Raw genomic sequence first — 23,307 nt, 5'->3', positions numbered from 1 at the left:
AATCTTTCATGTGAAATGATGAAGGGATGCAAGCCCAGTTATATTCAACGCCCTGCATCCTGATATCCCTGCCCGTTGTGCATATCCTCCGCTTCTCTTTTGCCCGAGTCTTTCCAACCTGTCTCTTGACCTCTTACCACTCGACCTTTTTCTCATGGGAACGAATTCTGGAAGACGGCGTATGGTTGTGTCTTCATTTTGTGGCCAACTGACTTGACGTGTTCCCATGTCCATCTTGCATCCTTATGTTTGTGACTTGATTTTGACTTCTGCTCGTATATGTTTGTGTATAACAAATTTTTCTCAACCTTTCTTCTTTTTTGTCACAACATTTAGCTGTCTTATTATTTGACCCAGGAGTTCACGGTGGAGGCGGAAGACCACTTGTGGCTGAGAAGGTACCAAGATACAATAGAGAACAATAGGAACCGCCAATTGGGCAGTGGAAACCTCAACTTGAATGTCTATCTTTGTAACTAAATATATGTATGATTATCGAGTGGCCGTAAACTGCAAATAACTGATGGAAGGAAGGCTTAAGGAGAATGGTATCATAGTCAATAAATGTTATCACAATGGAACTAGATATATAAGTTCTCATCGACTCGAACTCCAAGCGCTCTTGAACAATGTCCGCAGCTTCTTTGCCTCATCATTATCCTTAATCCTCTGTTCCAAATAGCCTTCCAGATCATCCCAGAACGCTTCAGTCTCCAAGACCTCCTGCCCACTGGGCCCTACCGCAGGCTTAGGGGGGGTCACATTTTCCTTTTGTCCCTCCTCCGCTGGTGATGCTTCAACGGCTTGAGCACCTCCAATGATCATAACCCCGAACTCAACCGCTTTGCCACCGGCAAGCATATCCGGTTCATCAGCGAGGATCTCCGCAATAGTCTTGCCTGTGATGGGCTTGCGCTTATACAGAATCTTGATCTTATCCAAAGAGATCTTATTGCCTTGTCCGTCAGCCACACGGCCATGTACGGCATCCTTGAGGTCTTGAACAGAGGTAGTAGATAGAGGTGCATTGGGGATGGTGAAGTCGAGAGTTGGATTGCGGGCGGATTTCAATAAGACCGTTATCGATTTCGAGGAGCCAGGTGCGATGGTGGGCTTGACCTTTTTGGGCATCTGAGGGTGGGGTGCTTGAAGGCGGGGGAGAAAGTACTGCAGTGAATTTGAGATTAGCATCTTATCAGACATCGAGGGCGAATCCACATACCGGAATGCGCAGTGCGATTCGTTCAGGATCGAACACATGGTCAGCGCGGAGCTTAACGGGCCGCGAGTCAAGCGAAGAGAGGAAGGATTTGGTGAAGGCGAGTTCCGACATGTTGAATATAATCAATAGAAATATGTACGGAGGTGTCCAAGGCGCACTGAGCGAAGAGTGGTTTCACAAGTGGGATAGTGATCGTGGGGAAGATGCTCACTGTCATCTGGCATTACCAAATCGGGCCTTGGTGAAGTCAAACTAACCAAACAAGGATTTCTGCCTCAGGCTTGCGCACGAGATGCACATTGCACACCGCCTCCCGATAAAAGTTTTGCCAAGCTCCACCGCCCGGCGCGGAAAAAAGAGAAAAAAAAAAGTTTAGATTTTCCACTCGATGTGATAAGAAGAACCAACCAACTTCTATACAAAATTATCATTTATCACAATGGGAAAGGGTCGTCGTATGAAGAAGCAGGGCCCTCCAGCCCCATTGGATGAGTCCAAGATCAGAGCGCTTAAGCAGCAAAAGGCAGGCAATGCAGGTTCTAAAGCAGAATCGGGCAAGAAGCGGAGAAGGGCTGAGGTGGATGAGGAGGACACGGTGAAGGATGTGCCCAAGAAGAAGGTCAACGGCGTTGCCAATGGCAAGGAAACAAAGAGCTTGGGTGCCGCGAACCAGAAGAAGGGCGACAAGTCTAAGAGCAAGCCCGCAGAGAAGCCGAAATTTATGGAATCGGACGATGAAGAAATGTCGGATGACGATGACGAAGAAATGGTAGACGACGAATTTGGTGATCTGGAAGGTGTTAGCGATGGTTCAATGGACAGCCAAGATGAAAACGCCTCGGATTGGGAAGATGATGACTCGGTTATGGACTCTGACGAGGAAGACCATCCCCGGGAAGCGATGTTCTCCGACGACGACGATTCCGACGCAGAAGAGAAGCTGACAGCGGCAAACATTGAGGGATTGTCGCGGAAGCTGGACGAAGCTAAAGAGCTGGAGGATGAAGAGGCAGAACAGGAATTGCAGGAGGCGGCCATGCAGACCAACATTGCTGGTGACCGACCGGATGTGTTCACAGATGGTCAAGGACAGCCAGGCCTGGCCCCCGATTTGCAACTGCTCCGAACCCGGATCACAGACACCATTCGTATCTTGGGAGACCTGAAGACACTAGGACAGGCCGACAAGTCGCGTGCCGATTACGTTGAGCTCTTGTTGAGCGATATCTGCACATACTACGGATACACACCGTTCCTTGCAGAGAAGCTGTTCAACCTTTTCACCCCTATGGAAGCATTCGCTTTCTTCGAGGCTAACGAAACCCCGCGTCCCGTTGTCATCCGTACCAATACCTTGCGCACCAACAGAAGATCTCTCGCCCAGGCCCTTATCAACCGTGGTGTTGTACTCGAGCCCGTCGGAAAATGGTCTAAGGTTGGTCTTCAAGTTTTCGAGTCGGCTGTTCCCCTTGGTGCCACTCCGGAATACCTGGCCGGTCACTACATTCTCCAAGCCGCATCTTCCTTCCTCCCCGTCATGGCATTGGCACCTCAGGCCGACGAGCGGGTTCTTGATATGGCATCTGCTCCCGGTGGTAAAACTACCTACATCTCTGCACTGATGCGCAACACCGGTTGCGTGATCGCAAACGATGCCAGCAAGCCTCGTGCCAAGGGTCTTATCGGTAACATCCACCGTCTCGGCTGCAAGAACACAATCGTGACCCATCTCGACGCCCGTACAGCGTTCCCCAAGGCTCTTGGTGGATTCGACAGAGTGTTGCTGGATGCCCCCTGTACCGGTACTGGTGTCATTTCCAAGGACCCTGGTGTGAAGACATCCAAGAACGAGCGTGACTTCCTCGCCATCCCGCACATGCAGCGTCAACTTCTGCTGGCGGCCATCGACTCGGTTGACCACACTTCCAAGACTGGTGGTTACGTTGTGTACTCGACCTGTAGTGTGACAGTGGAGGAAAACGAGGCTGTTGTGCAGTACATTCTGCGCAAGCGCCCTAATGTCAAGATCGTCGACACTGGCCTTGGCGACTTCGGAAGCGAAGGTTTCACAAACTACATGGGCAAGAAATTCGACCCTAAGATGACCATGACCCGTCGCTACTTCCCCCACCGAGAGAACGTCGACGGTTTCTTCGTCTGCAAGCTGAAGAAGACTGGCCCCAGCCCAGCTGATAAGGCGGCCACCGACGGTGCTGCCTCTGGCAACGTTTCCGCTAAGACCGCCAACTCTACCCCCTCAGCCGACACTGACGACGAGTCTATCGACAAGACCCCCATAGCTGACGATGAAGGTGCCGTCCCTGGAGACGACGGCACATTCGGGCCTTTCGAAGATGACGAGGAGGACCGAGAACGTATCGCAAAGGCAGAGCGCAACCGCCTCCGTCGCAAGGGTCTCAACCCCAAGGGAGTTCTGAACAAGCCTAAGAAGGTTAAGTCTTCGGAGACCACCACCACCACCACCCCGGAGCAGGACAAGCAAGTCGAGAAGAAGACAAAGCCTGAAGAAAAAGAAAAGAAGCCAACCAAGGACACTAAGTCCACCCTGGCACCTAAGGGCGAGAAGAAGACCACGACAACAAAGAAGACCCCCGAAGAGCCTAAGGGAGGTGAAGAACCCCCCAAGAAGAAGAAGAAGCAGGCCGATAGCCCCGGGAAGAAGGCTAAGAAGGCCTCCAAGTGATCTCTCTAATGTTACCCTTATTGTATATTTCCTTTTTTTTCTTTCTTTTTCTCTCTCTATCTTCTGTTTGTTTGAACAAAAAGCATACTTTTGGTTTGGGGCGGCGCATTACGATTATCATTCACCCCTTGTGGATTTAAAGTAGATAGCTGTGGTGGTAAATTTAACTAGATACCATTTGCCATATTCCTCTCATTATGATTTCTCAGGTAGTTGCAAGATTTGAAGCCCTGATTTTTGCCATGCTATACTCGCGAAATTCTATTCGGGTTGACTAGGATTTAAATCAACTTTCGCATGCTGAATTCCATCTATCACCACTCCGTGGCATGGTATATCAAATCTAGATAAATCAATATCTTGTCGCTTCTTCTGATCAATAAAAAACACAATCACCAGACCCAAGTGTGCTGAATAACTTCCGAAGGGTATGTTCTGCTCTCCAAACCGGAAAAGCCAAACAAAAAACAAAGATAGGGAGAAAAAAAAAAACAAAAGAAAAATAACACGCCTTCTAAACAATGGCTCAAGTCCGGTAGATCTTAACCACGCTAATGATACTCTTTCGACAGATTGGGCAAATATCAACCTGGCGTGCGCATGTAACGCAGGCACAGACGTGACCACAGTCGTAGAACAGCGCGTCTTGCTCTTCACCGTAACAGATCTGGCAAAGGTCCATCTCTTCGTCTGCCACCTCCCAGTAGCTGATACCCTTGCCATGACGCTTGCCGTCTTTGTAGCCACCGACGTACTTGTTGCCTGTCTTGCGCTCGAGGAAGGTGCCTTGACCATGGCGCTGGTCTTCAAACCAATCACCGTCATATGTGTCACCCGATGGGTAGTCCATCAGCCCTTTTCCATGACGACGGCCGAAGACGAAGTCTCCTTCGTAGATGGCAGCTGTATCTGATACATGCTTGCCCTTGCCATGGAAGTAGCCCTTCTTGAATTCTCCACTGTAATAGTCTCCAGCGAAGGTTGCTTCAATCGTCTTGAATCCAGTAAAGGCTTGGGTGGGATGCTTCCGCGACTCGGCAGACAAGTACTGTACCAAACGGTCAGGGTTGGCAATCAAGCCAGCCTCGTTGAGTGCAGCCCGTCTAAAATGAATTAGTATGTTTTTATTTACAAGAGGAGATCATGTACTCACCTTTCTTTGGTTAACCTGTCCCCTACGATGAAGCACGCACCATCTGGGACAAACATCTCGAAGGTTTCACCTGGTGACATCGTAGTAACCGTTGTACCATCGATCCGCTGCCAGATCAAGAAATCCTTATCAACGGACCATTTTAGGTGCTGCCGAAGAGCGGGTTTGATTGTCTCCTCCTTGCGAGAGAAAAATGAACCAACTGTCCGCAGTGCTTGGTTTTCAACGTCGAAGACCTGAATGAAGTAGTAGACATGGTTCACGGGCAACGGATTTTCAGGTTCTGCTGGCTCTTCCTGAACGGCAGATTCGGGCTCAGGCGTGCTTGACTCCTCTTCATTCTGAGTTGTGCTTTCAGCAGGCTCAGGCTCAGGCTCAGGCTCAGGTGCAGCTTGACCTGTCATTTCGGTATCCAATTCCTGGATATCATTGGCGATAATTGCTGCAATGACAGCATCGTTTTCAGAGCTTTCAACATTGGCATTATCGCTAAGAGAGCTAGAATCAGTAGGCTCAGTTGCATTTGCTGGGTTACTTTCGTCGGTGCCGTTAGACATAGGCTGATCATCAGCGGCAGGTGTTGATTCTTCGTGGTTTTCTGGCTCGGCATTAGGCAAATTACCAGACGAACTTGGCTGATTGCTATCAGCTTCAGGAACGGATTGTCTTTCGTCAGAAGACTCTGAGCCTTCTCGTTCGACAATAGCCTCCTCTGGCTTGTTCTGGGATATATTGGTCTCGCGTGGATCCGACATAGCAAAGTACTTCGCGTCCTCTGTGGATGTGTTAGCAAGATATTTCAAGGTAGATAAAGAAACGATGCTCCTTACCATCTGAGACGATCTGCATCCAGAAACGTGCGACCTTCAAGGGAAGATCTAGCTTGCTGTTTAGATCACAGACCCGGCTAAATGCCAGGGTTGGCCCAAACTGATCACGAGTATGTCCAACCTGCCATAGGCGAACGTTTTCGGGCGAGGGTTTCTCAGAGTCCGTGGACTTCCACAAAGCGATCTTTTTACGGAGCTCGACGATATTCGAAGAACGGGGCACATCCAGATACATCACGCTGTTGGCCGACTTGGCTTGTGACATAAGATCATAGGTGTCAAACAGACTCCCCAGTTGATCATACTGGGGAAGTGAGTATACCTCAACTTGGATGTCCTGGTCTGTCTTCGGAACAGGATATGTACCATTTGAATAGTATTCCTTGAGAGGCTCTGGAGCATCCCACTGGCCCTGGGGACCAGGTAAGAATTCGCCAACAACATCCTTTCGAATGTACATGGCGACGACAGCAACATCATGCCCAGTTTTATGATCTGGGGCTTGAGACGCATCCAAACCAACATGGGGCCCGAGAGCAGTTTTATGTGTCAAGCATTCAACACGATTGTCACTGCCATCGTCAAACGCCAACCATCTGGAGCCAGGTCCACCCGGGCGAAGGATACTGAAAAATTTGCCCGAAGTGCGCCTACCACGGTGAACGACGTAGCCATACAGAACATAGTTTCCGCACTGCTCGTTCACTGTCCACTGCGTCAGGTCCAGTTCCTCGTCTAGTTCCACTCGGTCATAGATCAACCGCCACTGTCGAGCTACCTTGTCAAGTTTCTGGCGGTTCAGTTCCACGTTGAGAACGGGTGGCAAAGCCCAGCGCCCTGGTTTGGCGCCCAGGTACCAATCAAGAGCTTCCCGCATGGTCTTAGCCTGATCAGCAGGCACGCAAATGCGAGAGTTGAAGTCACTAGGGAGGGTGTTGATGTCGCTCAACTGCATGGCATCGAGTGGGAGGGAAGGACTGTCAAAGAGCTTGGCAAACTCCTTCGCAGCGCCTGTTCCCGCAAGTTCCAGCTCAAGTGTACGGCGAAGTCGTTCCCAGAATTCGGAAACATCGCTCGAATATTCATGCAAGTTGCGCAGTGTGGACGTGATCACATCTGTGTCAACATACTGGAGCGACTTGCCGCGGCAGCGCAGCTGCCAGAGGAATCTCTGCAATGCGTCACACACTGGCTTAGGTTTGACATCAGGGTTGCTAAGATGTTCGAGCACATCGACGCCTTGGATGATTTTGCAAAATGGTGCAATGTGCAGCCAAGTAGCCAAGCCAGCCACTTCAGCGCTGTGGTTAATGACCGAATCACCAAGGGGCCGGTAGCCTGTCAAGCCTAGGCTATCCCAGGTTGGTTCGGAGTCGCTGGCGTGCCACCACAGCGAGCGTGTAGGGTCGTCAAAAATGCGAATGTACGCATCGAAAGCCAGTGTGTCATTGCGGAGGAGCGCCTGGCGCTGGCCCCGTTGGCGACGGTGAATCTGGTCCCACGGGCCGTGGAAGTTGGTCCAGCCCCAGTCAAGGTTGTGAGGGTTGAATTGGTGACAAGAAGACTGCATCCACCCGGTTCGAGGCTCGTCGGGATTGTACAGTATCACACCAATCTGGGCAGAAACTCGCCAGGAGTCGTTAGTCGTGGCCTCCGTATTGGCGGCAGGGGGATACTGCGACTTGAAGTTCTCAAGCCAGGTTGCAGTGTCCTCGGTTGCTCCAAACTTCATGTCCAGATCGGGTGCGGAATCGTCCAGCGCACCGTCGGGAGCGCCCTTAAGCACCTTGAATTCGGTATCAGGCAGCGTCTTCTCGCAAGTGGGCATGGTTGTAGAACATTCAATGTAGACGCTCAACGAACTGACATTGTTACCACGGGGGAAGAACTTGATGGTCCACCAGTAACCACCAATGTAAGCGGGTGGAGAGCGCATTATCTTGGAGCGGTTGGGATTTTCCTTATTGCCTCGGACACCCTTAATCTTCCAGGTTAACCGGGCCTTCTCAGAAGGGCGATACTCTGGGTCATCTAGTTCGGGATGGAAGTTCTTTTCCCAGTATTTATCTGCCATCCAGTCAGCCTTCCATCATTTTCACCATCTGTTTCTTTCCCGCTTTATATCATAGATCTTGATGCGTGATCAGAACTCACATTCATAGGCACTGTAATCTCCATCTGCTGCTGATTCGATGTCCTTTAACTCTGCCTCATCTGGAACCGACTTGTCCTCCTCAATCTCAGCCCAGTATGCCTCTTCAAGCTCTGATGGTGCAGGTGGGGCGGACTCAGATTCTGTTGATGGTGTTTCTCCCTCGTTTGGAGAATCTTGTGGAGGGGGCTCATTTGAGGCATTGTTGTGTTCTTGTGGCTCGGAGGGGACAGGTTCATCGGTAGAGGGGACGGTCGTATCGTTTGTTTGATCTGTATTTTCAGGAGTCTCATTCGATTCTTCTGGGGTATTAATAGTGACTGTGCTTTCTCTGTCTGCTGGAGGAGGTAAAGGAGCATCGACACTGAGGGTGATGGGCGGAGGCAGCTGTTCCACCGTGACAGAAGTGTCGACTCTGGTGTCCATTTTGAACAGGAGAGAGGATAAAATAATGAAAAACGAAGAAGAATAAGCCAAGAAGCTTGAAGAAGAAGAAGCAACAAGTGCAAAGAGCAGAAAAGCGTGAAAAAAAAAAAAAAAAAAAAGGGTACAACAGAGATAAATAAATCTAGATAAGCGATAGAACAGTTGCGTCCAGCAAAAGTGAGAGGAAGAGTAAGGGAATAAATATGTGCAGGACAAGGCAGAAAATATATAAAGAAACCAAGATTGATGCCTTGTAAGAAAGTTGACTCACTCCTTTGGAGAGGAAGCAAGGCCAACGATGATGATCGTGGGGGGAAGAGGGCAAAGGAATCTAGATTCCCCGATAAGACAAGGCAGAAATGCTTATCGGAAGCAGTGGATTTGGAGATTCTGGGGAAGATACGATCGCGAGGAAGGATGGGGAAGACGAGAAGGTGTGAGAGGTTAAAAAAGAGGATGGAGATGCTGGCAAAGAGAAAAGAAGAAAAAGAAGAAAAAGAAAGAGGGAAAAGGATGAGAAAAAAAAAAAAAAAGGGCAGAAAGAAAGGTTCTCGACCAACGAAGCGCCAGAATGAGGCGGCGATGCAGCCTCAACGAAATACCAGAAGAACCAAACGAACAACGCACACCGCTGGTTCCGCCGATGTTAGGCAGGAATCCGCAGTCCAAACGACCAGGGGATCTTGTTCTATGGTTGCTGCTGGGATAATTAATTATCTACCGCTACATGACTGACTTACAGGAAGACTTGCTTTTCTCCCCAGTTATTTGGGCAAGCGATCCACTCGTGGAGATCCTAACTGCCAACTTTAATTCATAGGCACTGTTCCATGTGGTATGCACATCTGGTGGCAAAGCGAACAATCTCAATGAATTATCTTCACTTTTCTGGACTCAGGAACCACTCCCTTCCCCGTATATCCGCACAGTGGCAATTCGGATCCATCACTTCAACAATACTCGTCTTAAGAGGCGTTGGTAGCACGAATCGGCGCCATCCCCTCGATCCATGGGTGCTTCCACCAATCCCCAACTTCGCCATCTTTTTTCTATCCGCCAAAGCCAATCTTTCGACTTTTGCCTCCTGGTCCGATTCTTCCGACCATTTCCTCCTCTCCCCAACGCGTGTAGAGCCTTTCCCGCTGGATTTCCCGCTCGATGAACCGGGTCTCCGCCGCGACCAATCATTTGGGTTTCTTCTGGCCCCGACCTGACCGCCACGCCCATTGGTTCTGGGCTTGTGGTTAACGCCTTCTAAGGGGAAAAATATTTGCGTACATCGTTTTGCCACTGCGTGGCTCATCAGGGGTCGTAAATCCTTTGAGGGCGGGGCAGGTCCATGAAGGGAAAGGAAAGTAGATATAGGTGCTACATGCGACCATCGAGAATCAAATGTGAACCGGTGAGGTTATTACAAGACCACTGACGAGTACGAAACAGACAAAAGTTTCAATCAGTTGTGGGATTCCGTTGCCTGGTTTGATGAGGACGATTCGGCTCGTGCAAATGAGGCGGCAACCATGAGGGGAAAGACAACCGTTGCTTCAGCGTAAACCTTGACTGCGTTCGCGTCCGCCTTGATCTTTCCCCAGCTCACAGCCTCGTCCGGACGGGCTCCAGCGTCACTGCCGTCAAACTCTTGCGCCGTATTCACATATACTGCGTGCTCTGCTCCGTTTCGCATCAGACACGCGTTGGCAATGTGGTGTTTAATTATCCCGCCTCCGAGAATGATCATTCCCGCGCGGGCGGCCCGCACGGCCATCGTGTTGATACGGCGCACATCGTCAACGATATCGACCCGCAGCCGCTGTGGGGAGGAACGATAGGTGTGGAAGTAGAGCATATCGCCCAGAGAGCCGTCTGTCAGAGCGGGGCAGAAGATAGGAATGTTGTTGCGAGCCGCCCAGTAAAGCACCGAGTCTTCGTTGTTGATCTCTCGACCCAACCGTTCTGTGATGCGACTTGGTGTCCAGTGCAGTTCATCCTCCTCGTCACCTGTCTCGAGTGCCTTTTTCTTTGCGGCTTCCTGCTCCTCCAGCATCTTATCCAGAATGGGAACCAACCAGTCTTCGAAGGAACAATAGTTGCTATTCGGGACGAGCAGATTGCCGATACGATTGAGGCCTTTCGCGCGAAGTCCTGCTCCTGGTGCGGTGAATGAGCCCATGTAGGTGGGTGCCAGACATTTGATCAAATCTTCTTCCACTCCTCCGGCTGTGGTAACGATGGCGGAAACATGACGATGCTTAACAAGATAGCGAAGGGTGTCTCGGAGTCCGGACGATATCAGATTTGAGGTGTAACCAAGGAAAATGGTGGTTTTCTCTCCTGTTTCAGGGTGACGGTATGCGCGCTGTTGATGAGAAAGTCAGCTACCTCAAGCGGCAGGTGGCCACGAGGTGAATTGGATGAAGCAATAAAAATAAAGAAAACACACCATATCATTCAAAATACGGGTAGCCTCCCCGACAGCGCTTGCTTGAAAACCCATATGGCTCATGTTATCTACCATCTCTGCGACAGTAATATCGCGGCCTTGGAAGTGATCAAAGTCGACCCCGCGGACCTGGTGAGTCCCTTCAGGAACCGGCTCAGAGGCGACAAGGACGGCATTGGTAGCAGAAGAAGGAGCTGCCCCTCCAGGCACTGTTGGATTTGGTGTAGCCATAATTTCTAAAATGATAAAGAATAGAGAAAGCGTGGAATAGTGGTATTATAATTTGAATGGTGATTCGGTGTAGGGCGGGGAATTTGTCTTTTTTCTTTTTTCTTTTTTTTTTCTTTTGGCGGGGAAGACGACGATGTGTGCCTCAGGCTACAATACCTAAATTAGCCCATGCGACATGCAGACCATCGTTCGCTGCCTCAGGCACTCACGTTGCATGGTCTGGCCTAAGGCATTCCAAAAGTTATTTTTGAGTTTCCCCCAAACAATCCATCGACCAATGACAGGCCCGCATCGGATTCTATCTTTCCACTCCTCCTTGTCCCTCTTTCTGCGATCCTTTCTTCCTCTCCTGCTCGTCTCTCAAACCATCCATTTTTTGTTCATTACCTACCTATCTTCCTACAGGCCGGTTCCTGACTACTTTTCGGCCGAGTTCTGAGTGACTGGGACGCTTCAAAGATCCAGGAAAGCTCAGATCTTGGTTCCCTCTCAAGCATATTCGTTTTGCATGCAATCTGAGGATACCATCGAGACCGAGTCAATTTTGTCTTGCTGCCTGACTGCACACTCCTTGCAGTCAACAGCATAAGTCCATCTGCCTGACGGCTTTCATCCATTGAAGAAGTGCGGGGATTTCCTACTCGAAGCTTCTTTATCTTTCTTTGATTTTCGACTTCATTGACTGTAGCCACGTCGAGGTGACGGTTGGTCACAGGGTTGTCAGGGACACATCATCTCCGTCCATCTGATTAGGTACCTAGCATCGGTACTCGGGACTATCGGGTCAAATCATATCAGTTTGTTCCTTCTAGCCGACAGAACAGCATCTCAAAATCGTTGACCCCGATTTCTCTTTCATCCCGTCTTTCTTGTCGTTCGTCGCATCTGAAACATCTTCGAGTGGCTGCTGCCAAGCATCTTCAAATTCGAAAAGACGCTGTTCCATTTTCGAATTCCCACTTTACCATATTAGGCTCTAGCGGCATTAGTCCATATTATATAAGCACAGCCCTGGTGGCCTGTGCTTTCCGTCACGCTTGAAGATCACGTGTTCCCCACCGCTCGGCCGCCTGTCTGGTCTCTTTAGCGCCTCTTCTCCAAATTCCAATTCGACCTCCCTTCCCCCGGCTCTTCTAACCCGAACCTGCTGCAGGGGAACTGCCAGGTTGCTTCGTTTGACCTTTATTTAGCATGACTTGGTGATGTCTTCTCGATACCCTCCTTTGTCTGGGTTCAATTCCCGCGATCGTTCCCCCCAGCGCTTCGGTGACCGTCGACCTCCCGTCGGCCCCCGTGGCGCTGATGATGCTATTCCACCCCCTCTTGGTAGAGAGCCGCCCCGTGGACCCAAGGCCTTGATAGACCCTCCGAGAGGGGGTCCGTTTGGTGGTCGAGGTCGGGGTTATCCAGGCCGCAGTGACTTTCGCGATAGGGACCGTGATTTACGAGATCGAGATCGAGATCGCGACCGAGACTTCCGTGATATTCGAGATGGACCTCCTCCATTTCGCCGTGATATTGATCGAGACTGGGGCCGTCGCGACCGTGATTTCGACCCCAGAGATTCGCGCGTCGGTTTTGGTCGCGGCCGCTCCCGCTCCCCTCCCCGCGACTTTCGCGACTTGAGAGAACCGTTAGGACGGGACCCTGACCTGGTTCGCATGCGACGAGGCTCTCGAGATAGCTTACTCTCTGCCTCATCAAATGCACCCGACGGCCCACCCTTAGGAGTTGGCCACCACCCCCGTAGTGGTCCAATTCGTGGCCGTGGCCGTGGTGACTGGGAGGGTGGACGGGGCCGGGGTCGTGTTCCTTACCTAGATGATCGCGATTCGTTTCGTCGTCGAAGTCGTTCTCGGGATGGAAGATGGGATCGTGACCGTGAGCGGGATCGTGAAAGGGATCGCGAGAGAGAAAGAGACCGAGACCGAATTATGATCGATCGCGAACGGGAAAGGGACCGAATTATAGATCGCGAACGTGAGCGTGAGCGGGATCTAGACCGACGCGACCGCGAGAGAGAGCGCGAAATAGATCGACGTGAGCGCTTTGACCGTCGGGATGAATTAGACAGACGTTTCGAACGTGATGACCGTGATCGACCAACTGATCATTGGAAGAGGGATCGCCCTCCTAGTCGAACCGAGACTCGAATGCCTCCTAACTCCAATCCAAACTCCATACCACATCCTCCTCCGCCGGCTGCACCACCTGCTCCTACTCTCTCCGAAAGAATTCCCGATCATCCGGCTCCAGAGCAGACACGCAAGCCATCTGTATCAGAAGCCCGTCGCGAAGCAGAACGCCCCGACCCCCTCCCGCCTCGTCCGGAACCTGTCAAGGATTTTGCCCCGCCAGTCAAGCGCTCGCCGCCACCGTCTGCTCCCCAGGTACCTGCATTTGGGTCTGTTAATGCTCCTATCCCTGGTCTGCCCGCAGAAAAGCCTGCAGCCGAGGCAGCCCCGAGCGGCCCGACAGCCGTAAGGGTGGACAAAGATCGAAATGAACACCCCCCACCGCGCGCTTCCATGCAACCACCCACCGGGCCAAAAGCCGATCGTGCACCACCACAGCAGCCACTAGAGCAGCGAGTCAGACGTGATGAGAGCGCTGAAGGCTTCACTAAACAGGACACCACACCACGAGCCCCAAAATCACATCCCGGGCCACCAGTCAGTGCACGAAAACAAACGCCAGACCTTTCACCGCCTACAGCGCCAGCAGCGATGGCCAGCAGGGACTCTGTAACAGGACATGTAGAACCATTGTCGGGTAGTAAACCTACGCCCCCCGTTACATCGCCTGTGTTTGGGAGAAGAGAGCCACCTCCAGCTCGTCAGACTTCTCCCGGCCCACAAACGTCCCCTCGTACTCAGTTGTCAAGCATTCCTACAGGCCCTCGGGCTCTTCAACAGCGACCGGCTGCTCCACGAGGGCCACCGAAAGGCAGCAAACAATGGGTCCGTCCTGGTTATTCCCGGCCCCCTTCTGGTCCTAATTCGACTCCTCATAAGCGTGACTCTATTGATGGAAAAGAACAGGCGGTTTTCACCAGCGAAGAATCGCGACGAGAGCCACCCAGGTTTCTTGACCACAAGGACGAAGAGGACGACGACGACGACGAGATAGAGGCGGGTGAGATTGTGAGCCCTCATGAGCCAGAGGAACCACCCGTACTAGCCGAACCCCCCAAACAAATATCTCCTCCCCGTGATCCTAGCCCTGTGCGAATTCCCACAGAGAAAGTGGCTTCCCCAAAGCGAGAAAACGAAGGCGTTGAAAGCCAGAGTAAAACGCTTATACCAGACTTCGGTCAGTCGACTGACGAAGACGAGGACGAGAATGTGGTTTTCACCCAGGACTACCTTGAAGAAAGAAAGCAAATCTTCGAGAAGGACATGGAAGCATTACGGGCAGAGATGCCTCTCTCACCTTTGGAGGATCCGAGTATCATCAGCCTACTGATGAAAATCCAGATGCTGGGAATGATTGCCAACGATGTTCCCGCTGAGGCTACTCCAGAGCAACCGACTCCGGAGCAGCCGCCGCCTGTAGAGGTTCCCAAGATACCAAGCAAAGATCTAGACATCACGCTCGTATCTAAACCAGACAAGGAGCCCGAGGAGGACCAGGAACCCTCAGCCAAAGTAATCATTGAGTCACTTCCGGCGGCCGAGCTCACTTCCGTCGAAGCCTTACCATTTCTCAACTCAGGCCCGCCCACGCCTTTATCCGACCTAGAAGTTTACCAAGAGAATGCATCCAACCACGAGGGTTTCAAAGAAACATTCCTTGCTGAAATGATGAAGCGGCGAAAGGAGATTTCCCAAAAGAATGCATCACTCCGGGATGATTACATGTCCTATTACAAGCCCTGGCGACTGAATATTTGGGAACTGGATCACGCGAAAGAAAAGAAATCAGCTACACCAGTCCCCACTCCGCCCCCTCCACCGCCTGTGCTTCCACCACCTGCTACGACCGCCGAAGGAAGACGGTACAAGGGTAACAGCGAGTTGGATTTCCAGAACGCGCTCAGAGCATCGGAGATTTCAGCCCAGGAAGAACTAGAACGACGTCGAGGGAAAAAGATCACTGCCCGACCTGATCTCGGGCGAGAAGCAGTTATTCCGGATATGCTTGAGCCAGAAGAGGTCAAGGCGACCATATACAAAGACATGAACAACATTATTGACCCTACTAAGGCCATGGATGTCTTTGGATTTGAGCCGCCGACTAACGATTTCAGCCCCGAGGAACATGCGATATTCACTAATGCCTTTATGACGTACCCCAAGAAATGGGGAAAGATTGCAGAGTCTTTGCCTGGGCGGGACTTCCAGCAATGCATAATTCATTATTATCTTACCAAAGAAGAAATCAAATACAAGGCAAAGCTGAACAAACGTTGGAGTCGCCGTGGCCGCGCTCGAAGATCTGCTCGGCCCAAGTCCAATGCCCTTATGGCCGACCTGGGTGTTGTGAAGCCCGACTATGAAGGCGAGGAGGAACCCCCTGCGGTGACGGATACTGGCCGACCGAAGCGCGCCGCTGCTCCCACCTTTGGAGATTCATCGGCAGATGCGGACAATGCTGTCAATGGCCGCCGAGGTAATCCTTCTAAGGACGGTGAACCGCCAGAGAAACCCGTTGGCCGTCGTGGAGGCCGGGGTGGCGGAGGTGCCCGTGGTGGACGTGGAAGAGGAAAAGCAGCTCAGCAACAACCTACACCATCACAAATGTCACCAGCAGAACAACAACAGATACCTAATATGGCTGTACCAGTCTCAGCCCCGGCAACTCCTGTCCCAAAGACAGAGGTCGAACCTACTTTGGATGGTACAAACGAGACAATGGTGGTACGACCTCAGGAACAACCTGAAAGACAACAGAACGAATCTGTTCCACGCGCAAAGGCTGGGCGTGGACGTGCCAAAGAAGGCATGTATGTCTTCGAATCAACGGAGACAGACGCTCCAACGCCCCCCAAGCAAGCTGAAGCTGGCGGCTATGGATCACAGCATCCATCAAGCTATTGGTCTGTGCCGGAACAACGCGATTTCAAGCTACTATTGGCACATTTTGGTCGAGACTTCGAGGGTATCTCGAACTTTATGAAGACCAAAACTACCGTCATGGTAAGATATACACCTCCCCTGCTTACTCCCTGGACCGAACAAAAGCTAACCCGGTCGATGATGTAGGTCAAGAACTACTTCCAAAGACGTGTCGATTCAGGCCAGAAAGATTTCGAAGATATTGTTGTGGAAACGGAAGACAAGAAAGCACGCGGTGAACCCACAGGGCCGTTGCCTGTGCCCAGTGTTGCCCCCAAGCGGCGATATGAAGCGACACCATCTTCAATTATGCATCCTCGACCCCTTGCTCCGCATACTGATGTCGTCGTTGAGCCAGAGGAGAGTCGGTTTGCTGGTAAGGGTAAGCCTGTTGGCCTCTCGCCTCAGCCAATGCCCCTGCACGCCCGGGCTCCGTCTGAGAAGGACCGCAACATGGCCAGGTATCCACCTCTTGCCCAAGCCACCAGCAGTGCGCCTATGCCTTCTACGACGCTTCTCAGCGAAGACCCGTCTAGAGCGATCCGTTCTCATGTGGGAATACAGCAGCGCATGCCAGGCCCACGTATGGGGTATTTCACTGAGGATAGACGAGAACAACCAGCGACAGTGCTCCCTCACACAACGCCTCGAGCCCAGGAAGCCCAGATTTCAGCACGCCAAACGCCTATTGCGGTGCCGGAAATGTCACGCATGGAGCCTCTTCATGCGCAGAGTCTCCGCCCATCAAATGTTGATATGCATGGGTCGCCATTACTTTCGGCGCAAACTGGAGTGCCCCCGCCGCAGCAGACATACATGCAGTCTCAGCCGCAACCTCCACTCATATCAGCGTCTCATTCTCGTAATTCGAGTTTGACAAAACCCCCCAGCTCGCCGGCGCAAGCAGTGCAGAGACTGGAACCAGAGATCTCGCCCATTAGACGTGAATCGATTAGCCAAAGACCATTCTACACGCTTCCTGGTCAGCATGTTGGTATTTCACAGCCACCCGTCTTGTCGCCGCCAAAGGAGCTTTCTCGACCAAGCTCCACTCCGGCCGAGCCAGCCGAGGCGCCTCGTCAGGTACCCGCTAAGCGGTCCAATATTATGAGCATATTGAATGATGAGCCGGAGGAACCGCAACCAAGAAAGCGCCTTGCCACTGAGCAGTCATCAGCTACCCCCGGCCCTAGCAATGTATCTCCGACGCGACCTGTGTATTCGGGAATGCACATGTTGTTACAGCAAGCGGCCCCGTCACGTCAAGAGGAGCCACTTATGTCCAGCTCACAGCAGAAGAGCTCCTCTTATGCCCAACAAAGCCAATACATGGCACAGTCCCGCGCATATTCCGACTACCAACCTTACCAACCGGCTCCAGGAGGTTCTGGTGCACCGTCGAGTAACGACTGGATGGCTCGGTTTGATCCTAGAGGACAGCAGCAGCAACCCCCGCCGCAACAACCACAGCCTCAGCATCTTAATGGCCGTGCAGCTACTGCGCTTGGCCCACAACCTCCGTACTCTCCATATGCCTCAGCTCAACAGCAGCCTGGGCCGTCATTGTCGAATCTTACCGCACCCTCGCCTGCCCCGACGCCTTCGCCGGCTCCTGCTCAACGGTCGGGATATCCCACGTCTGTCTTTGCACAGCCATCGGCCTCACACGCGCCAGCGACTGTGGTTAGTTCCCGCGACATGCCCTCGCAAAGCCAAGTTTACCGCCAGACTGTCGGGTCACCACCAACGCGGAACAGCAGCATTGCATATGGCACGCGACAAGGACCACCGACACCAATTCAGTCCCCAGCCAATTTGCTCAGCATTGCATCTCGGCAGCCATCAGCTACTGCATCTTATACTTCCTCGGCCCAGGCAACGCCGGCCCAGAGCCATATGCCTGCTTCCCACCACCCTGGCGGCCATCAAACGTATCAACAGCATGTTCAAACCATGGTCAATGGGGCGCATCAGCAGCAGCCGCATCGTTCGGCTATTGGATTGACGGGTGCACAATACGGACACAGCACGCCACCGCCGGGAGCCCAGGGATCTCGGGGGACAACTTTGCCTGGACCGGCCCAGTCATTGAGCATGGGGCGTTCATATACACCCCCAGCAGTTCTGCATCCTAACCCAGCAGGTGGAATGAGCTACGTGGCCAGCGGTCCTTCTTCAGTTGTTGGGTCTGTCCATCCTCTTCATCAGCGACACCCTACAGGATCACTGAGTGAAGCGGCACCGACCCCAGGCCACCACCGAGTTTACAGTCAAGGGTCCAATACAGGGCCGCTTCCCGGGCCATTGACCCCACAACATCCCCCGCGATGATATACGGTAAAACAGCAACGCATTGTTTGAGTTCCGCTTGTACATATCCATATGGTACAGACACAACTAGTTCTGTATTCTAATACTTTCTCTTGCTCGAGTTTCTTACATTTTGTTCAACTTTTCCGTTCGCTATTGAAAATGGGATGCGTCTCATTGATGATTGATGTACAGTAGACGACTCAATGGATGGATATATTCAATCAATATTACTGCTATCTATCTGAATCTTAAACATTAAGGCAGCAGCGAATCGAGGAATGTGTTTACCTGAAATGTTCCGCTAAGGCAGCCACATACTTTTTTTTTTGGCCCCCCCGTTGAGCCATGAGAACATTACAGCAATGCGGGGAGGATCTTTACTGCATCCGGTCTAGTGCATCTATCCAGCCAATCATTTGTAGTGCTCGGGGCCTGCAAGGCTATTTTTATACACGAGAAAGGCTTAGCCTGGTCGAACCTTCTGCAAGGCCGGCAGTGTTTATAGCACAGCCTGGTTGCGGTTCATAAAGCTCGCCTTTCTCATATTTCTTTATTTTATTTTTCAGATTATCATATTATTTCAGATTCTATCTTTTTTTCTACCACGATATCAGGTTGAAGAATCATATACATACAATCATGAATCAATATAACTACACACCCAATGACCTAGAACAAGGCCACGGCGGATATGGTAACTACAAAACCACCATGACAACAACCACCACGATACCAACTAACAACCAACCCCAGAAATGCAACCCAGCAACACAACCACCATCCTCAACAAATGCCGCACCCTCAACGACCAAATCTCCAGCCTCCGGCAAAAGCGCGAAACCCAACTCCACCTCTCCCAACAGGCCCTCCTCGACTCCAGCAGCAGCGCCGAGGATCAACATGCCCGTCAGAACCTCGACTACGCCCAGTCCGACATCACAGCCTCGTTCCGTCGCATTCGCGTCACGGTGAATGAGCTCAAGAACATGACGCCTGCGGACCATCGCGTCCGGACGCAGATGGATACCGTGCGGAGAAATCTCGAGAGGGAGATTGCTGAGTTTTATAAGATGCAGCGCGAGTTTGATGGCAAGTTGCGTGACCAGGTGAGGAGGCGATATGAGATTTCCAATCCGGATGCGTCGCCCGAGGAGGTCGATTCGGGAGTGCAGAATGTGTTGATGGGGCAGGAGCAGATCTTCCAGGTATGTCTTTTTCTCGAGGATCTCGTATAAAAGAAAAGATAACTGACATGGTTATTCAGGTCCAAGGAGCACGATCACGACAGGCAAAGGACGCCCAGGCAGCCGTCATGGAGAGATCAGCAGCGATCCGCCAGATCGAGCAGGACTTAATCGCGCTCGCTGAGCTATCGCAAGAAGTCGCTGAGATGGTCAAGATCCAAGAACCCGTCGTGGAGGCTATCAACATGAATGCGGACCAAACAGCAGAGAACACAAAACAGGCCAACGAGAAGCTCGATGGTGCGATAGTCAGTGCGCGCAGTGCCAGGAAATACAAGTGGTATATCCTCTTTGTTTGCAGTAAGTGTATCTATATAACATATGGCTGGGTGAGAGTCAATTGGCTAATTTGTTTCTAGTCCTCATTATTGCCATTGTGGTTGCAGTGCCTGTTGGATATTGTTTCGCGACTGAATCATGTGGAACGAAATCTAAATAGAATTAAGATGGGATACGATGTGGTTTAATCTGTCAAATGGGTTATGATATTTGATGACATCATTCGACTTGATGTGTATATAGTTCTTTAAGTCCATACGCCTAATGTTAATGCGATACCAAAATGTGGATTCATACAACAGCTTCAATTGATTGATGCAAGAAAGTAAAGCCGGCTATTGATGCAATAGTTGCTCAATATTGCATAGTCGATATGCAAATGCTATCTATATCAAAAACTCCGTTTCCCAATGCCTTATTATAATACATATGCACAGATATATATACAAGCCAGTTCTCTAAATCGCATTATTTGCGCATGAGAAACTAGCTTTCGATCCATCTTTATGGATCGCCAATCCGGACACCCACAGGCCCAGAGCACACTGCGAAAAGAGATTAGCCAGGATTCAGTTTTCAGGAAACGTGGAACTTACGATGGTGATACCAACACCGAGAACGCCGACATTGACGATGGTGAGGCAAGTCTTTCTCGTCGAGGAAAAGTAGTTGCCCTTGTTCAGGTAGAGCCAGAAAATTCCACCAAAGCCGACTGAATTATTCATTAGCATTTTGTATTTATCTGGAAGGTGTAAATGAGACTTACAAGAGAACCAACTTGCGAAAAGCGCGCTCTTTCAGAAAAAATAGGTCAGTTTTGGAATGGAGAAAAAGGAGGGTGTCTCAACATACAACCAAGCTAAGCAAGTTGTTGAACACTGGAATGGCCTCGGCAATAACCCAAGCAATGATCCAGAAAGTCAGGTTCAGGCCGAACCAAGTCGAAGTTGCCTTGAAACTGCGCTTGTGCATGGTATCCGATCCACGGAAGATGCGGACATAGACATTCTTAACAGCGATATGACCGTTGACGACACCTCCGATGACAATCTTGGAAATAAAAGTTAGTATACCAGAGCCGCGCTTTGGACTGGGTTGAACGTACTGTCGGGATAGCAATGCCGTATGCAACCTTTCGGAGAACAGGACCGGTAGAGCCCAGAGCAGGCGAAGCTACGCCCTGCCCCGCATATCGGTAGATAACGATGGAAGCAACGGTGTAAAAGACGATTTCGAAGCCCTGCAACATGGCAACTGCCTTGGGGAAGTCGCGGGGATTTTTCATTTCAGCGATGACACCGAAAAACGCGGCATGACCACCTGTGTAGATATATTAGCTGGAGCTCTCATATTGAATGACAAGAGGTCTACTCACAGTACGCGAAAACGATGTTGGTGACAGCAGTGAAGCCGTTGACAAAGCTCGTCTGCCGGAAAATATCGATCTTTCCGTCGCCAGGACGTTCGACTCCGACTCCGATCATCGTGATGAAGACGGCGGTAAAGATACTGAGGAAAGAAGTCGCCGCAAGCCACGAGATATTCTTCATCGTCCTTGGCAAAGCACAAACCAGAGACACAACCATGCCAATCACTCCAAACACGACGGTGCATGTCCCGTGGTCAGTCAGAGTGTTCATCATGACCGTCCAGGTGAGCAGATGACTGCCTGCGGCGAAGATGAAGAAAACAAATTGCGCAACGCCAAAAATCTCACGGCCCAAGGGACCGAAAACCACGCCGGCAGCATCAGCCATGCTGTGGACGGAAGGATACCGTTGCCTGAATTGACCAATAACATATCCGGTGTAGGTGGTGATAAGACCAAGGACGATGATCAGAATAATTCCGGGGACGAGTCCAATCGTAGCAAGCGTTGCGGGGATGGAGAGGACGCCGACTGAGACGGTTTCTGCGACCATGACTGCATGATGTTAGAAAACAGAAGCCCAAATCGATTTATTGTAAGTAAGAGTCATACGAGTTCCGCATTGCCTGTTGAGTCAAAAATCAGTATTAATCCTATCATGCGATCTGACCAGGACAACATACCACCACTCCAATGTCTTGTACTGCACTTCCGCTGTCTCCTCCGACCCAAAAGGATCAAAGGCTTCAGGAACCTCCTCCTTGAGATCCTTCACGTCGTAGTTCCATTGATTCTCGTTGGCACCCACTTCAGAAAGCCCCATCTCAACATTGGCATCATATTTTGGTTGTTGGGCGCTCATTGTGTCTGATATCCCCGGATTCGATCCCAAGCAGTCGTTCCGATCGTTGACAAGGCGATTGAAAGGAAGAATAAAGAACAAAGAAGGTTTTTCTCGGATGCTCGAGGCACAGCGAAATGGCGGGTACTAGTGTTTTGCCCCAGATCCGAAATCCATCCAAACTTCGCAAGGCACGCGGTGAACTGGATTCTATTATTTAACGAAACCCGCCACCGACAAATCAAAAATCTCGCATGTCAAATTATGCCGAGCCCATGTGGGATTCTTGTCGCAAATTACTCATAGGTGCTCCGAGATCGGGCGTCTCCACTGTCAAAATCTGACTCGGTGACATTCACGAGCTGCAACTCCGGAGAACGGTTAATACTCCGGACATTGCTGTTTCAGACTTCGAACTACTCCACGGGGCGCACACTAACATAGCCAACGCGTTCAAGGACTCACCGGCAAAATAGCTTAATTTGATTCTGCTCACCGAGACTTCTATTCCTCCCCGCGAAAAAAACTAGGAGAATTGGTCATTTCTGTCAAGTGGCAATATCGAAATCTGCTCGGCCCGACCGATTTCGGCAGCCTCGGCCAGGGTCCGCTGCAACGCCCCCCAAATTTAACCTTAATGCATCTCGTGGTGATGGCTTGCAGCGGCATGAAGCTGTCTTCTAGAATCTCGGAATTCGGACTTTTGTGATTAACTTTTTAATAGAACCATCTGGATTGTCTGTTTTTGCTTTTGCTGTTTGTTCCCCCTCCGCCCCCCAATATTTGGTGAAGGGCTGAGGAATGTGGGAATATTCCTATGGAATAGACTTACTTCGAACTTGATCGATATAATCCAGGCGAGAACTCCAGAGCAGTATACACTGAACAACATTTCAGCTGAAATGGTACAGCCATGGTACTTGTTGATTCCATACTTTCTAGTAGGAATTGTTTTTATAGTTCCCTAGAGCCAGAGCAAAAAGGCTCGACGCTACAATGTATTTGCGGAGGACTTGTCGATGGATTCGCAGAATGCCTCTTAATTT

At 51.0% G+C, this 23,307-nt stretch overlaps 8 protein-coding genes across 8 annotated transcripts; 3 read left to right on the top strand and 5 right to left on the bottom strand.

Moving 5' to 3' along the window:
• Positions 1-597: 597 nt before the first annotated feature.
• Positions 598-1,333, bottom strand: ASPWEDRAFT_29886 (uncharacterized protein; the record flags this gene model as incomplete). The annotated part of the gene is made up of 2 exons (XM_040833338.1): positions 598-1,167; positions 1,223-1,333. The coding sequence occupies 2 exons, from the start codon at positions 1,331-1,333 to the stop codon at positions 598-600; spliced, it is 681 nt and encodes a 226-aa protein (XP_040686417.1).
• A 328-nt stretch (positions 1,334-1,661) lies between these two features.
• On the top strand, positions 1,662-3,926 carry ASPWEDRAFT_115282 (rRNA (cytosine-C5-)-methyltransferase NOP2; the record flags this gene model as incomplete). Its single annotated transcript, XM_040828572.1, has 1 exon — positions 1,662-3,926. One exon carries the CDS (start codon positions 1,662-1,664, stop codon positions 3,924-3,926), a length of 2,265 nt encoding a protein of 754 aa, XP_040686416.1.
• A 526-nt stretch (positions 3,927-4,452) lies between these two features.
• Positions 4,453-8,487, bottom strand: ASPWEDRAFT_115266 (putative MATH and UCH domain protein; the record flags this gene model as incomplete). Its single annotated transcript, XM_040828570.1, has 4 exons — positions 4,453-5,029; positions 5,080-5,854; positions 5,910-7,976; positions 8,064-8,487. The coding sequence occupies 4 exons, from the start codon at positions 8,485-8,487 to the stop codon at positions 4,453-4,455; spliced, it is 3,843 nt and encodes a 1,280-aa protein (XP_040686415.1).
• Positions 8,488-9,367: 880 nt separating this feature from the next.
• Positions 9,368-9,790, bottom strand: ASPWEDRAFT_29883 (uncharacterized protein; the record flags this gene model as incomplete). The annotated part of the gene is made up of 1 exon (XM_040833337.1): positions 9,368-9,790. The coding sequence occupies one exon, from the start codon at positions 9,788-9,790 to the stop codon at positions 9,368-9,370; it is 423 nt and encodes a 140-aa protein (XP_040686414.1).
• A 150-nt stretch (positions 9,791-9,940) lies between these two features.
• ASPWEDRAFT_52883 (deoxyhypusine synthase) lies at positions 9,941-11,158 on the bottom strand (the record flags this gene model as incomplete). The annotated part of the gene is made up of 2 exons (XM_040837796.1): positions 9,941-10,843; positions 10,928-11,158. 2 exons carry the CDS (start codon positions 11,156-11,158, stop codon positions 9,941-9,943), a joined length of 1,134 nt encoding a protein of 377 aa, XP_040686413.1.
• Positions 11,159-12,360: 1,202 nt separating this feature from the next.
• On the top strand, positions 12,361-18,546 carry ASPWEDRAFT_115040 (MYB DNA-binding domain protein; the record flags this gene model as incomplete). Its single annotated transcript, XM_040828545.1, has 2 exons — positions 12,361-16,296; positions 16,363-18,546. The coding sequence occupies 2 exons, from the start codon at positions 12,361-12,363 to the stop codon at positions 18,544-18,546; spliced, it is 6,120 nt and encodes a 2,039-aa protein (XP_040686412.1).
• A 737-nt stretch (positions 18,547-19,283) lies between these two features.
• ASPWEDRAFT_29880 (uncharacterized protein) lies at positions 19,284-20,211 on the top strand (the record flags this gene model as incomplete). The annotated part of the gene is made up of 3 exons (XM_040833336.1): positions 19,284-19,733; positions 19,793-20,072; positions 20,132-20,211. The coding sequence occupies 3 exons, from the start codon at positions 19,284-19,286 to the stop codon at positions 20,209-20,211; spliced, it is 810 nt and encodes a 269-aa protein (XP_040686411.1).
• A 298-nt stretch (positions 20,212-20,509) lies between these two features.
• Positions 20,510-22,243, bottom strand: ASPWEDRAFT_115016 (uncharacterized protein; the record flags this gene model as incomplete). The annotated part of the gene is made up of 8 exons (XM_040828541.1): positions 20,510-20,596; positions 20,648-20,763; positions 20,818-20,845; positions 20,904-21,101; positions 21,157-21,371; positions 21,427-21,975; positions 22,033-22,046; positions 22,104-22,243. 8 exons carry the CDS (start codon positions 22,241-22,243, stop codon positions 20,510-20,512), a joined length of 1,347 nt encoding a protein of 448 aa, XP_040686410.1.
• Between the last annotated feature and the right edge of the window lie 1,064 nt (positions 22,244-23,307).

This window comes from Aspergillus wentii (assembly GCF_001890725.1).
Source record: "Aspergillus wentii DTO 134E9 unplaced genomic scaffold ASPWEscaffold_6, whole genome shotgun sequence".
NCBI classification, from domain to species: Eukaryota; Fungi; Ascomycota; class Eurotiomycetes; order Eurotiales; family Aspergillaceae; genus Aspergillus; species Aspergillus wentii.
This window is presented reverse-complemented; position numbering and strand designations above follow the sequence as displayed.